Below are 14,343 nucleotides of genomic sequence, written 5' to 3' on the forward strand. Positions count from 1 at the left end.
TCCTTGTCAGCATTTGTTATTATCTGTGCTTTTGATTATAGCCATACTACTGGGTATAGAGTGGTATCTTGCTGTGGTTTTGGTGTGGATTTTCCGGATGGCTAATGACGTTGAACATCTTTTTATGTGCTTATAGGTCATCTGTACATCTTCCTTGGAAAATCTCTACCTCCTTTTCTCATTTTTTAATTGGGTTGAGGGTTCTAATTTTTCCACATCCTTGTCAGCATTTGTTATTATCTGTGCTTTTGATTATAGCCATGCTACTGGGTATAGAGTGGTATCTCACTGTGGTTTTGGTGTGGATTTTCCAGATGGCTAATGACGTTGAACGTCTTTTTATGTGCTTATAGGTCATCTGTACGTCTTCCTTGGAAAATCTCTATTTCCTTTTCTCATTTTTTAATTGGGTTGTCGTCTTATGCCTTCTAAGAGTATTTTATATATTCTCTTCATAGTTTTTAAAATTTGCATTTTTCCATGAGTGGGATTGAAGATCTTTTCATGTATTTATAAGTAATTCCTTTTCTGCCAGTTGTCTCTTAGTGTCTTTGCATCCTTTTCTATTTGGTTATTAGGCCTTTCTTTATTGATTTTCCATTTTAGTTTGGGCTGCTATAACAAACTGTCACAGACTGGGTAACTTATAAACAAAAGAAATCTATTTCTTGTAGTTCTTGGGGCTGAGAAGTCCATGGTCATGGCTTTGGCAAATTTGCTGCCTAGTGAAGGCCCTCTTCCGGGTTGTAGACTGCCAGCCTCTCCTTGTCCTCATGTAGTGGGAGGGGCTAGGGATATCTCAGGAGACTTTTTTAGAAGGACATAATCTCATTCCTGAGAGCTGTGCCCTCCTTACCTAATCAGCTTCCATAGGCCCCACCTCCTAATGCTATTCCATTTGGCATTAGGATTTAACATACAAATTTTGGGAGGACACAAACGTTTAGACTGTAACACTTTGTAAGTACTCGGTTTTTAAAGGTCCTTTGTTGGGAGACCTGCATGGCTCAGTCGGTTAAGCATCCAACTTTGGCTGTTAGTGAGCCTTGGAGCCCCTCTGCTGTCAGCGCAGGGTCCACTTCGGATTCTCTGCCCCTCCCCTGCTCGTACACGTGTGCTCGCATGCTCCCTCTCCCTCTCCCCCTCCCCCTCCCCCCTCTCAAAAATAAATAAATAAATAAATAAATAAATACGTTAAAAAAAATAAAGGTCCTTTGTTATATGTGTTGGGTTTTTTTTCCAAGTTTTAAAATTAAATTTTGACTTTGTTTATGGTACTTTTAAATGGAGAGGGGTTTACTTTTTAGATACAGGAAGGATGTTCACCTTGTAAAAACGGGAGCTGTACATTTATGGTGTATACTCTGCTGGCTCATGTTATACTGCAATTTAAATTTTTTTTTAACATTTATTTTTGAGAGAGCGAGACAGAGTGTGAGTGGGGGAGGGGCAGAGAGAGAGGGGGACACAGAATCCGAAGCAGGCTGTAGGCTCTGAGCTGTCAGCACAGAGCCTGATGTAGGGCTTGAACTCACGGACTGCAAGATCATGACCTGAGCTGAAGTCGGCCGCCCAACCAACTGAGCCACCCAGGCGTCCCTGTTATACTGCAATTTAAAAAATGTTTCCTTAAAGATGCCATTTTCCACAAAAGTAAAGATTGTTACACATTTGCATCCATAGCATCAGTCATAGTCTTTATTCCCTAATTGTTGCTCAACATTGCCTCTCCTCAGCAGCTGTAGGGGTCCTGCAACAGTTACTTAATGACCAGCTCGAGGGATCCTTTACCTCTGAATTGTTCATCAAGGAATGTATTGTAATAAAAACCACTGTATTTATGGGAGGAAAAAAAAATAATGTGGGTATCTGGGGTCTCTAGCCTGATGTCTGTTTGGATCAAAGTTTTGTGATTTTGTGAGGTTTTGGTCTGCTTTGGGGAAGATTGGCTTCTCCAGGAATTTCGTCTGTTGATAAATAGGAGATTTTGCTCTGGTCCTTTTGCTCTCGACTTACCTTTAGTTGGGTGCGTTTGTTCTTGTTGAACTCCCTTGTCATCTTGCTCCTGTTTCAGACAGAGCTCTTTATTTCTTCCTCTGCCAGTCACTAGCTATGCCCCAAAGTCACCCTTTCTTCAGTATGAATTGGAATAATTGGGCACGCTGGTGGTTAGACCACTCCTTTGTCAACTTGACCCAACCCCTGACGTGGCAGTGAAAAGTGTATCCTAGAGTTTGTAAAGTCAGATGCGTACAGGGTCAAGTAGGTACCTTACTGGACTGAAGCAGCCCGAGTCATGATCTGTGTAAATTAAATGCCTGCAGGGACTCTGGAGAAGTGGAGAGTGTGTGCCCATTTTATGGGGAAATGACTCTTTTACCCCCATTGACTATTGTTGCCCTGGGGGTGTGTGGGAAATCTAGATTCTTATGTAAAATCTCCCAGCTTTTCAGTAGATGTGGACCAAATGAAATGTCTATAGGCCATAATCCATAGCTTGGCATTAAAGGACTTTTAATTTATTCATTGACATAATCCATCTTCCACTTGAGCATCTTATAACTTTGGATGATTTTGAGAAGTGGGGCATCTCTTTAGAAAACCATTTGTGGAGCATGCCTAAAACCTTAAAGATCATTAATCATTTTGCCTTGTTTACATTTCTTTCTGTAACTTTCTCATGAAGATGTAAGTCAAAATGAAATAAAGTTTGTATATAAAGATGCTTAGCGTAGTACCACATATAATAGTTAAAAGTATCCCTCAGCAGGAGGGCAGTTTTTGTTTTCTCTAAGGTTGGTGGTGATATTATTGATTTTCTCTGTTACTTTCTATTCTCTACTAAATTAATTTTTACTCTAATTCTTATTATTTCCTTTCTTCTGCATACTTTGGGTTTGTACCTCTTTCTCCAGTGTCTTAATGTGAAAGATAAGGTTATTGGTTTGAGATAATTCTTTTTTTTAAATATAGGCATTTACAACTATAAATTTCCATCTAAACACAGCTTTAGCTATATCATAAGTTTTACTGTATTCATTTATCTCAAAGTATTTTCTAATTTTTTTGACTCATTTATATGTGTTTTTTAATTTTCCACGTTGGTGAATTTCCCAGATTTCTTTCTGGTATTTTTAATTTTATTCCGTTGTGATCAGATAATATGCTTTGTGTAATTTCAGTCCTTTCAATTTATTGAGGCTTGTTTTATGGTCTAATATATGATTTATCCTGGAGAATATTCCATGTATGCTTGAGTAGAATGTATGTGTATTCTGTTGATAGGCAGAATGTTATATAGATATCTGTTAGAGCTTGTTGGTTTATAATGTTCAAGTCTTCAGGGATGCCTGGGTGGCCCAGTTGGTTTAGCCTCTGACTCTTAGTTTCGGCTCAGGTATGATCTCCTGGTTCTGTGAGTTTGAGCCCTGCACTGGGCTAGGCACTGATGGTGCAGAGCCTGCCTGGGATTCTCTCTCTCCCTCTCTCTCTGCCTCTCTATCTCTCAAAAAAATAAAATAGTTAAATAATTTAAAAATAAAAATAAAATGAGAAAGCTGAGGCCATGGAGAGAATTACTTGCCCAAGTTGACATGGGGACTAGGTGGCTGAGCTGAGCTGTGACTAGAACCCAGGCTTCCTGACTCTTGGTACAGTGCTTATTCCTATGAGCCTCACTGCTTTCTGGGTGTGTTGGGAACAGATGTTTGGGCCATCAGTTATCATGGCAAAGATTGTTTTATAAGTTATGCTTGGAAATAATTATGAAGATTTTACCCAATTTGCTTTCTTTTTTTTTTTTTTTTTAACTCTTTAAATTTTTATCTATAGCTCCTTGTAGAAATTCTTATGAGGCCTACAATCTCTATCCGGGGACAGAAACTGAAAAGTAAGTATACTTGCAAGCCACTGGCCCTCATTTCCCAGCCTGCTGATGTGACGTGGTTTTCAGGGGCTTCTCTTCTTTTACCTCCTAACTCAAGAGTGAGGGTCTGCCTTCTATTATTTATTCAGTGGCAGCATGTGCTCTCCTCCCCCAACTAGGCAGCTCTCTTTATCAGTTTTATACTCAGTAGAAATATAGATCTGGGGCTTTAAACGAAAAAGTGTGAAAACCACTGGGCTGAAAGAATTGCATCTTAGTAGATTCTGATAGTCTCTGGGCCCAACTTTTAGGTTTTCTCTGAAAACTCTTATTTCTCCTGTCTAGTTAATTGAGGGAATAAAGAATAACCTGGTAGGATCATTTGTTTTATATTGTTGTTGTTGTTGTTGTTGTTATAAAGGTGATACGTGCTCTTGGTAAAAAGTTCAGTCATTACCAGAAATGGTAAGGGTTAAAAAGTCAAAGGGTTTTGGTAGCTTATTTCTTAAGCTGGGTGATGGGTCTTATGGGTATTATTCTTTTATTCCTTTTTATAACTTCTGCATGTTACAAGTATTATTTTTAGGTATTCAGTATTTAATAAGGAGAAAAAAGAGCACTTTTCTTTGGCATTAAAAGCCAACAATCACAAAAATAAATACATACATATGTGCCAGAGATCACTTTTAACATTTGATGAATGCTTTTTTACAAACCTCATATACACATGTTTTTAACTGAATTACTTTTATGTACAATGAACACTAAGGTAGCTATCCTAGATATCTGTGGGTAAGGTAGGTATCTTGGATGACCCACTCAAGGAAGTTCACTTAATCCAACTTAATGAACCCTATATCCTTCGCCTACGGACAGAAACACTGGCGGCACATACTGAGGCCGTGTTTCCTGATCAGACCGTGGTGGTTTGAGCAGATGCGTCAAGAACGAGAACCCTGCTCAGACTTCCTCAGATGGCTCCAGTAGAGCTGCTGCTGACCCATCTTGCTCTCTCTGATGTGACAAGGCGAAAGGAAAAGTATCTTTTCTTAAATACAAAAAAAAAAATTCCCTCCTTAACTGGAACAAACCAGACTACATAAGGCCTTGTTAGTGCGTGCAGCAGTGGTTAAGAAGACTCCTATTCATCTTTGATGTCTCAGCTTTGTACTCTATCTAAATTGGTTCTTTGGGTTCTCTATGCACTGATAATAAGTGGCATCTTGTAATTACTTTTTGGGGTACTCATTCTCTCTTTCTTGTACTAGATTTATAAGTTCCATTAGGGCTAGGATTTTTTTCCCCCCACTAAACACTGTGTATTCTTTATCTGCTGTAGAGTAGGTGCCAAATAAATATTTGATGAATGAGTGAACTCCAGTTCCTTTTGAAAATGAAAGGTCTAGAATTATTGAGATACACTGATCTGGTATTCCAACCTGCTCTGAAGTCATGAGATAAACCAAAAAGCCCCAACAGGTTAAAAGGTAGTGATGAGGTATATGAGACATCTGCACTGTCTCAAGATTGTATCAGATAACTCTTCTGGTCAAGCTAGCTTGTCAGGACCACCCATTGACATCTCAGAGGGAGACCTAGCATTTTAGAGTTTGTGGCAGCATAGGAATGAATGGAAACAGTTTTAAAAAATTTAATGCCAAAGAAAATACTTCGTTGATGGTTCATACTTAGTTTTATTCTCTCCAGGCTTTGGGGTCATGACAGTTGTTTCCTTTTTATGGTATTCCCCTGTTCCTACTCACAGAGAAGTAGCTAGTTCTTTGTTGGAGTTAGTAGGTCAGGCAATAAAAGCCATTTCCCCAACAGAAATAACAAAAAAACAAAAACACACTTATAGTCTTTAGTAAAAATGATAACCTTTGTTTGCTGCTAGTAGCACTTTCAATGGAGACTTGTAACGCTCAGTCAGGAAGCTCATACTCGGGATTCTGGCAGTTCTGCTTTTGGAAATGTATCTTGAGGAACCGATGCAACACAAGCATAAAAAGGTTACACACATATATTAAATTGCTTATTTTTAGTCTATTTAAATAACAAAAATCCCCCCCCCCCCATCCAAAACCCTGGATATACTCTAAGCAAACTACAGAGAGAACATGGCTATTAAGTGATGACACCACAGTAGATTGAAAACATGAAGGCTATGGAGCATAGGAAAAAAAGGGCTACTACCAACCAAAAATCCATATACTAATTGGCTTGTAGTTTCTGAGGAGTATCATGAAAATCTTTGGTAAGCAAGGACCGGAAAGAGGTGTGCTAAAAGGAAAGTAATCATCTTGGAGGAGATTGTGAGGACCAGTTCTTGTGTTCAAAAAGTTTAATTCTGTTACAATATCTTTTCAATGAGGAAAATAACCAGTTATTCCCCTTTCACTTTCAGTAAGTGATGAAATGTCCAAGGACTGTTTGAGCATCCTGTATAATACCTGTGTCTGTGTAAGTATGCCTGCCCTTGGGGCCCCATTTATCTCCCCACCACATCTGCAGTGCTTGATAGGGGAAAGTTCGAGTGGGGGGGGGGGGGTGGACATGAGAGCTATCCTCAGACACGGGGCAATTGGACTGACTTACATGGGTCTGAGAACCAGGACCAACAGGTGGGAATTACGGGGAGGCAGAATTTTATAGAAAGTGTTAAGAGCCAGGGCTACTGCAGCAGGTGGTGATCTCCTTTAGCCCTGGAGAGACTAAACAATCTCTCCAGAGACAGACTCTGTCCAAGCAGAGACTGAACAATCACTTACCAAGTGGATACATGCACTGGGAGAATGTATTCCTTTTAAGATTCCTTTTAATCCCTTTATTTCTGTTTCTTCATTTTTCTTGTTAGAAAACAAAACAGGAACCAGAAGCCTCACCAATATATTGAGCAGGACACTCTGTTTGGTCGACCCTGAGCAAGAAAGAAAGGTGGATAAAAGAAGCATTTTGGTAGAAAGGAAAAAGCCTAGCACTTAGTGCTAGAACATGATTTGGAGTTCTGGCTCATGGCTCAGTGCTTATTAATTTACCTCCCTGAGCTTTTAGTTTCTTATCAGGAGAGTGCAGTCAGTAATCTTACCAACATTGTAGGCTTGTTATGAGGACTAAGTGGGATGATAGATGTGAAAGCACCTTGTAAAGTAACATACATGTGGTAGTTTTTGTAAAACACAGTATCCATCTTTTAGGATACTGTGGTAAACTGTAAGCAGCATAATACATGGCAGAAATGAAACCAATGCCCCTGTAGAAGTGAAATCTGTGTGCTATGAAAATACAGCAGAGCATTTAATTACATTTCATTTCTTGCCTCATTCCAAAAGAGGTTTCAGGCATCTTGTATAAAATCTACCAAGATCATAAATCATAAATTTAGAAGTAGGTAAGGAAAAGGGTGGAACACGGTGAGGGTGTAACATGTATCCAGGAATTGGGCTGACTATAAAATCAGTGGTGGTGTGGATGGGACATAAATTTGGGTTTAAGCTTCTTATCAACCAACACAAATAGAGAAATAAGTTTCAACACTTACGCAGTTCAGCATCTGTAACTGTGCCATGCAACAGAAATATAGCGTGAACCACTTAGATTATTTTAAATTTCCTTATAGCCACATTTTTTTAGAAAGTAAGAAAAGAAGTAGGAAGAAATCGTGAAGTTAATTTTAATAATATATTTTATTTAGCATAGTATATCAAGATTATTCCAATATGTCAGGCCACCTGGGTGTCTCAGTCAGTTGAGCATCTGATTCTTGATTTCAGCTCAGGTCATAATCCTGGGGTCAAGGGATCGAGCCCCATTTCGGGCTCAATGATGAGTGTAGAGTTGCTTGAGATTCTCTCTCTCTCTCTCTCTCTCTCTCTCTCCCTCCCTCCCTCCCTCCCTCTCCCTCCCTCTCCCTCCCTCTCCCTCTCCCTCTCCCTCTCCCTCTCCCTCTCTCTCCCTCTCCCTCTCCCTCTCTCTCCCTCTCCCTCTCCCTCTCCCTCTCCCTCTCCCTCTCCCTCTCCCTCTCCCTCTCCCTCCCTCTCCCTCTCCCCCTCCCTCCCTCCCTCTCCCCCTCCCTCCCTCCCTCTCCCTCTCTCTCCCTCCCTCTCCCTCTCTCTCCCTCACTCCCCCTCCCTCTCCCTCCCTCCCTCCCCCTCCCTCCCCCTCCCTCCCTCCCTCCCTCTCTCTCTCTCTCTCTCTCTCTCTCTCTCTCTCTCTCTCTCTCTCCTTCTTTCTCCCTGTCTGCTCCCATCTCCCTCTGCCCCTTTTCCCTGCTTGCGTGCTCTCTCTAAAAAAAAAAAAAAAAAAAAAGACTAAGATTATTCCAACATGTAAACAATTGTAAGTAATTATTAATAAGATATTTACTTTCTTTTTTCTTACTAAGCTTTCAAAACTCAGTGTGTATTTTACACTTGGAGCACCATGTTTCAAGTGCTCAGTAGCCACATGTAGCTAGTGGACAGAGAGGCACAGACAGACCTAGAAGATAAAAGTAAACTAATTGTTCAGCTAACGTACAACTATTCTTGCAACTGAGGTCAGTAAGAACTTGTCCTTATTTTAAAAGATGATGTATGTATGATGACCCCCTCTTGGGCAACTTCCATGTGGTCATTAGTTTTATGAGGCTTTTGTTAATGACACCTAATGTTAATCATTGATACTCCAGCAAAACACAGTTCAGTTTAAAAAAAAAAAAAAGGAGGAAACAAAAATGTGAAGAACATAGTATGATATGGTCCAACTCTATGCTGATCTGGCTTAATTCCAGGGATTAGGCAGAAATGAAGAAATGTCTGGAGGTGCCTGTTTTGGGGTGGGGACGGTGCAGATTTTGGTTAATCTGGAGTAAGGACGTCATGCCTGAAGACATTGGCATTCACTACTTAAAATGTACTGCTGGCCAAATAAAACTTGGGCTATTGGGTGCTAGTGTGTAGCTCCTCATTGAGTTACTAGGCAGGTATTAGGTCAGAACATATCGTGAACCTACCATAGAGAAACCCATCCTCTCAAAAAGCATTTGCACACGTTTTGTATATGGTTATAGGGATTTAAGTCCTCTGCGAAGAATTCCTCAGGGAGCTTGAAGTTGCTTTTCCAGTTTCCAGAAGGGGGTACCTTGCTTTTCAGGTTTTAAGATTATAACCTATCCTGCCTTTTCTCTCCTTCTCCCTTGTGATAGACGGAAGGAGTTACAAAGCGTTTGGCAGAAAAGAATGACTTTGTGATCTTCCTGTTTACGTTGATGACGAGTAAGAAAACATTCTTACAAACAGCAACCCTCATTGAAGATATTTTGGGTGTTAAAAAGGTGAGCTATGTTCTCCAGCAGGTGGATGACCAGATGGTGGAGGGTGTCTTCGATAATTGGATTCTCAAGACTGATGTACAGAGCTCTTTTAAAAGAAAAATTCATCCATATTCCTCGTGTTAACTTTTTTTTTTTTTTTTTTTTACTTAAATATATTTAGGTACAAAAGTAGGTTATATTTCTTCTTCTAATGGGTTTTAAGTGACAGTAAAACCTAAGCCAGTATATAAATTGAAATCAAACTAATGATAAAACTCAAAAGTTCAGATTGCCTTTAATGTGATGGCTAATGTTACTTTGCTGAAATCAAATTGCCCTTTGCTAATTATTATGATGCAGGATCTTTTTAGCATACTTACACTGCTGTATGCTATGGGATAACTCCATTTTCCTACCACTTTTCTATATTTGAATGCTGTGAAACCTTCATTCATCAGGATATGTTTCCCTGGATGGTGATGTTTGGCTTAGACTTATTAAGTTCACTTCTGTTTAATCTCATTAGTCTTAAACAGTTAAAATTTGATACCAACATAGGAGACACAAATGTGAGCACTGAAAGCCTGCCACTTGGTCATAAGATGGACATTCAAAAGATCCTGAATATACTTAAAAAAAAAAAAGAAAAAAATCCCACACACAGGGGTGCCTGGGTTGGCTGGTTAAGCGTCCGATTTCAACTCAGGTCATGATCTCACAGTTAGTGAGCTGTCGTGCTGACAAGCTCAGAGCCTAGAGCCTGCTTCAGATTCTGTCTCTCTCGCTCTCTGCCCCTCCCCCACTCATGTTCATTCTCTCTCTCTGTCTCTCAAATAAACATTAAAAATTTTTTTTTTAATTTTTTTTTTTTTAAAAACACACAAAGGGGAACCTGACTGGCTCAGTTGGTGGAACATACCACTCTTGATCTCTGGGTCGTGAGTATAAGCCCCATGTTGGATGTAGAGCCTACTTAAAAAATTTTTTTTAAAAGAGGAGCTGTGATGAAAATGAAACACTAAATTAAAAAATATCATAAAAAACTTAGAACCCAAAAAACACACCATCTGTTAGATATCTGTTAGATAGTCAGTGTATTAGATATTTGTGTAATGCTTGTGAAGACATGGAGCTTACTTCCCTAGTCCTTATTCCATGCCTCCATGTTGGTTGCAGTGGGAAGATTTCTTCCTCTTACTACTGAGGTGGCAGGAATTGCCTCTTAGAGTTGCTCTTGCAGAGAAAAGGCTACCCGCGTGCATTGCGGTTACCCTAGCTTTCGTTTCTGTCTTTCTGCTGCGTTTTCCCCAGGCCTTGATTGTCATCGTGCAGGCAGAAGATGCACAAGTGGCCCATTGTCTGTAGGAACACACTGGAGATGTGTGCAGGTCCCAGACCCTTTGTGTTCTTTGATAAAAAGTCTTTGTCATTTTTCCAATAATTGTATGCTCCAGCCAGTGTGTGAAAGGGGGCTTCAAGGGTGGAAACACTAGACTCCTTCGCAGTCTCAGCATGGGAGTCTAGGATTGCTCCTTCATAACTTTTCCTGCTTGCCTGTCATGCCCTGTCACACTCATATTTTTGTGTGTTGCTAAAAATAGTGATGAGTTCTGCTAGACATCGTTACCTTGGTGCAGTTTGAAAGGGGGGTAGGCACCGTAAAGAAAGTGGGAACCCAAGCCACAGACTAGGAAAAGATATATGTAACCCATGTAACTAACAAACTGGTATTCAGAATTTATCAAGAATTCTTACAAATCAGCAAGAAAAAGACAACCTAGTTAAAAAAAGGGGCGGGGGGAGGCAGTGATGTAAGCAAGCATTTCACAGAATCTATAAATAAAAGAAGATGCTTCATTAATAATGAGGGAAATGCAAATTAAGGCCACCATGAGAGCACAAATGTTGGTGAGAATGTATATCATTGGAAATACTTATATACTGCTGATATCTTTTTGTTCCTGCAGAATATATTTATCTTCTTTTCTAGTTGAACATGTGCATACCTCGTGATCTAGCACCTAGGGAAGCACTACCCTGAGGGCCGAGGCATCATTCTTGTGCCTGGGTCACCTGTAACCTATTCCCAGGCATGCTTGTGGATAAACTCCATCCCAGACAGACCAGTAATTCTTAGAAATGAAAACACTACATCAAAGCCAAGAGATTGTGAAATCAATCCACTGGGTCTGTCAGCTAAATAGAAAAGATTAAAGTGTATCATGTAAGGGTTATTATTTAAGTTTTTGTCACATATTTATACATTCACCTATGTATGTTTTATTGGGTTGTGATGGAAACTTTTTCTTATTCTTGGACATTATCGGAATGGTTTGGAAGCTAGAAATACTTCTGTACATGTGCATCAAGAAACACCTAAGAATGTTTATAGCATTGTTTCAGGGTCAAAAAACTGAAACCAAGTCTGTGATCCATCAGCAGTAGAATGGATAAATTTTCTCTATCCACACAATGGAATATTATAAAGTAGTGGAAGTGAATAAATTGTTGATATAGGCAACAACATAGCTAACTCATAGAAAGTACTGGTAGAAGTCAGTTACAGAAGACTGTATATAGTGTATCATTTTTATAAAGCTCTGAAATAAGCAAACTCAACTCATACACAAAGCTTTTTTTATCTTAACAGCAAAGCAAAAATAATATTCAGGTTTGTGGTTACCTCTGGCAGAGAAGCAGGAAGATGTGATAGGAAAGGCACACACAGCTATTCACTTGATTATGCTTCGTAACATATGTTGTATGTATTAGATTTTAAAATTAAAATATAACACAAGGAAGTGGGCTTGGAGGGTGGTAGGACCTAGTTTATGACCCATCACAGAGCTAGAGGAACAGGGCTGAAAGTTACAGTTACCAATAATAACAATGGCTCCCATTTGTTGTGTACTGGGGAAGGAGAAGGCAAAGGTGGAAGGGGCTGCCCCCAGGTAGCTCCTCCACAGCGAACTTCAGGCCTTCATTCCCAGAAGTAAGAGTGGAACTCATGAGGGCTTCTAGGAATCATTCACCTGTTCAGTACACATTTACTGAGACCCTCACCACCAACTCTTATGTGTTGAGGCTCTGGACAGCCTCAAGGCAGCATAAGTTTATGTGGAAAATAAACAGATAATTACAAGATCATAGGGTATGTGCAGTGATTGAGAAATATCCAGTTCAGTGGAAGTGAATCAGTGAGATGAAGGGCAGTAGTAGGTATTTTCTGAGGAATATAAGGATGTTTCAGAAGAAGAGAAGCTCATACAACATGCAACATTTGCGGATTGTAGAGAAGAATAAAAAAAAAGAAAGAAACTAAAATAACAAAGCATTTCATAAAATTCAGTATTCATTTATGATAGAAGTTAGGAATAGAAGGAAAATTCCTTAACTTGATACAGGATATCCGTTAACTTACAGCAAACAGAAAACTTAATGTTGAAACTTTGGAAATATTCCTGTTAAAGTCAAAAAGACAAGAATGCCTGCTATTGCTTACTCTAGATAATTGGTTACTTGTGCAAGCACACAAGGAGACACCTATAAGAATGTTCATGGCAGCATTGTTTAATAGTGAAAAATTATAGCCTACCTAAACACAACACACACACACACACACACACACACACACACACACACACACATATGTGTATATATAAGATTTGGTATGTACTAATACAGGATAACATCTCCAAGATGTATTACTGTTAAAGAGGAAAATGCAGAGCTATGTGTATAGTATGAGTGTGTGTGTGTGTGTGTGTGTGTCCGTACACACACACACTGGTTAAATACACTGGAGTAAAAGAGTGAAAAAATGAATGAATTAGAGCTACTTGTATCTGTGTAATTTAATCCTAGTGTTGAGAGGCACCTGGCTGGCCCAATCAGTAGAGCATGCGACTCTTGATCTTGGGATTGTGAGTTCAAGCCCCATATTGGGCCAGACCCTACTTAAAAATAAATAAAAGTTGAAAAAGTACTAACTTTCTGTTGTCAGAAGTGGCATAAATTTAAAAAAAAAACCCAGTGTTAACTAACAGTAAGGTGTCATATATAATTCACACTGTACATGCAAAACAATACATTGTTGGTTTTAAAAACAAAACAATGTTTTTAAATTTTTTGATTTATTTTTTATTGAAGTATAGTTGACATGCAATGTAATACTAGTTTCAGGTATACAGCCTAGTGATTCGGTGATTTTATACATTAAGCTATACTCGCCACTGAGTGTAGTCACCATCTGTCACCGTACAATGTTACTGTAATATTATTGACTATATTCCCCATGCTGTACTTTTCATCCCTACAACTTATTTCTTTTATAACTGGAAGTTTGTACCTCTTAATCCCCTTGACCTATTTTGCCCATCCCCCCCCCAATCGCCTCTCTTCTGGCAACCACCAGTTTGTTCTCTGTATTTATGAGTCTTTTTCTGTTTTGTTTATTCATTTGTTTTGTTTTGTAGACTCCTATACAAATGAAATCAAATGGTATTTGTCTTTCTCTGACTTATTTCACTTAGCATTATATCCTTTTGGTCTCTCCATGTTGTTGTAAATGGCAAGATCTCATCCTTCTTTATGGCTGAATAATATTCCATTGTCCATGTATATACCATGTCTTCTTTATCCATTCATCTGTTGATGAACACTTGGGTTGCTTCTCTATCTTGGCTATTGTAAATAATGCTTCAATAACTATAGGGGTGCATATATTTTTTTCAAATTACTGTTTTTGTTTTCTTTGGGTAAATACCCAGTGGTGAAATTATTGGATCATTGATATTTCTGTTTTTGATTTTTTTTTTTTTTTTTTTTTTTGAGGAAACTCCATACTGTTTTCCATAGTGGTTGTACCAGTTTACATTCCTACCAACAGTGTACCATCCTCCTTTTTTTCCACATCCTAACACTTGTTATTTCCTGCCTTTTTAATATTAGCCATTCTGACAGATAATGAAGTGATATCTCATTGTGGTTTTGATTTGCATTTCTCTCCTGAAATCTTTTCATGTGTCTGTTGGCCTTCTGTATGTCTTCTTTGGAAAAATGTCTATTTAAAAATTTTTTTTTTTTAACGTTTATTTATTTTTGAGACAGAGAGAGACAGAGCATGAACGGGGGAGGGTCAGAGAGAGGGAGACACAGAATCTGAAACAGGCTCCAGGCTCTGAGCCGT

General features: G+C 39.1%; 1 protein-coding gene and 1 pseudogene across 4 annotated transcripts in view; one reads left to right on the forward strand and one right to left on the reverse strand.

The window, feature by feature from the left end:
- The window catches only part of LOC102965540 (transient receptor potential cation channel subfamily C member 4 associated protein), a 68,813-nt gene that overhangs the window by 18,753 nt on the left and 35,717 nt on the right, over positions 1-14,343 (forward strand). For all 4 annotated transcript variants that reach the window (XR_006215508.1, XM_042980537.1, XM_042980538.1 and 1 more), the window contains exons 4-6: positions 3,832-3,889; positions 6,270-6,325; positions 9,048-9,176. Coding sequence is in view for 3 of the 4 variants with exons in the window: in XM_042980537.1 (XP_042836471.1) it covers positions 3,832-3,889; positions 6,270-6,325; positions 9,048-9,176 (243 nt within the window). In the remaining variant the exon portion in view is untranslated. The remainder of the gene's footprint in view (positions 1-3,831; positions 3,890-6,269; positions 6,326-9,047; positions 9,177-14,343) is intronic.
- On the reverse strand, positions 4,303-4,995 carry LOC122237223 (annotated as a pseudogene).

Source organism: Panthera tigris, chromosome A3 (assembly GCF_018350195.1).
Source record: "Panthera tigris isolate Pti1 chromosome A3, P.tigris_Pti1_mat1.1, whole genome shotgun sequence".
In the NCBI taxonomy this organism is placed as follows: Eukaryota; Metazoa; Chordata; class Mammalia; order Carnivora; family Felidae; genus Panthera; species Panthera tigris.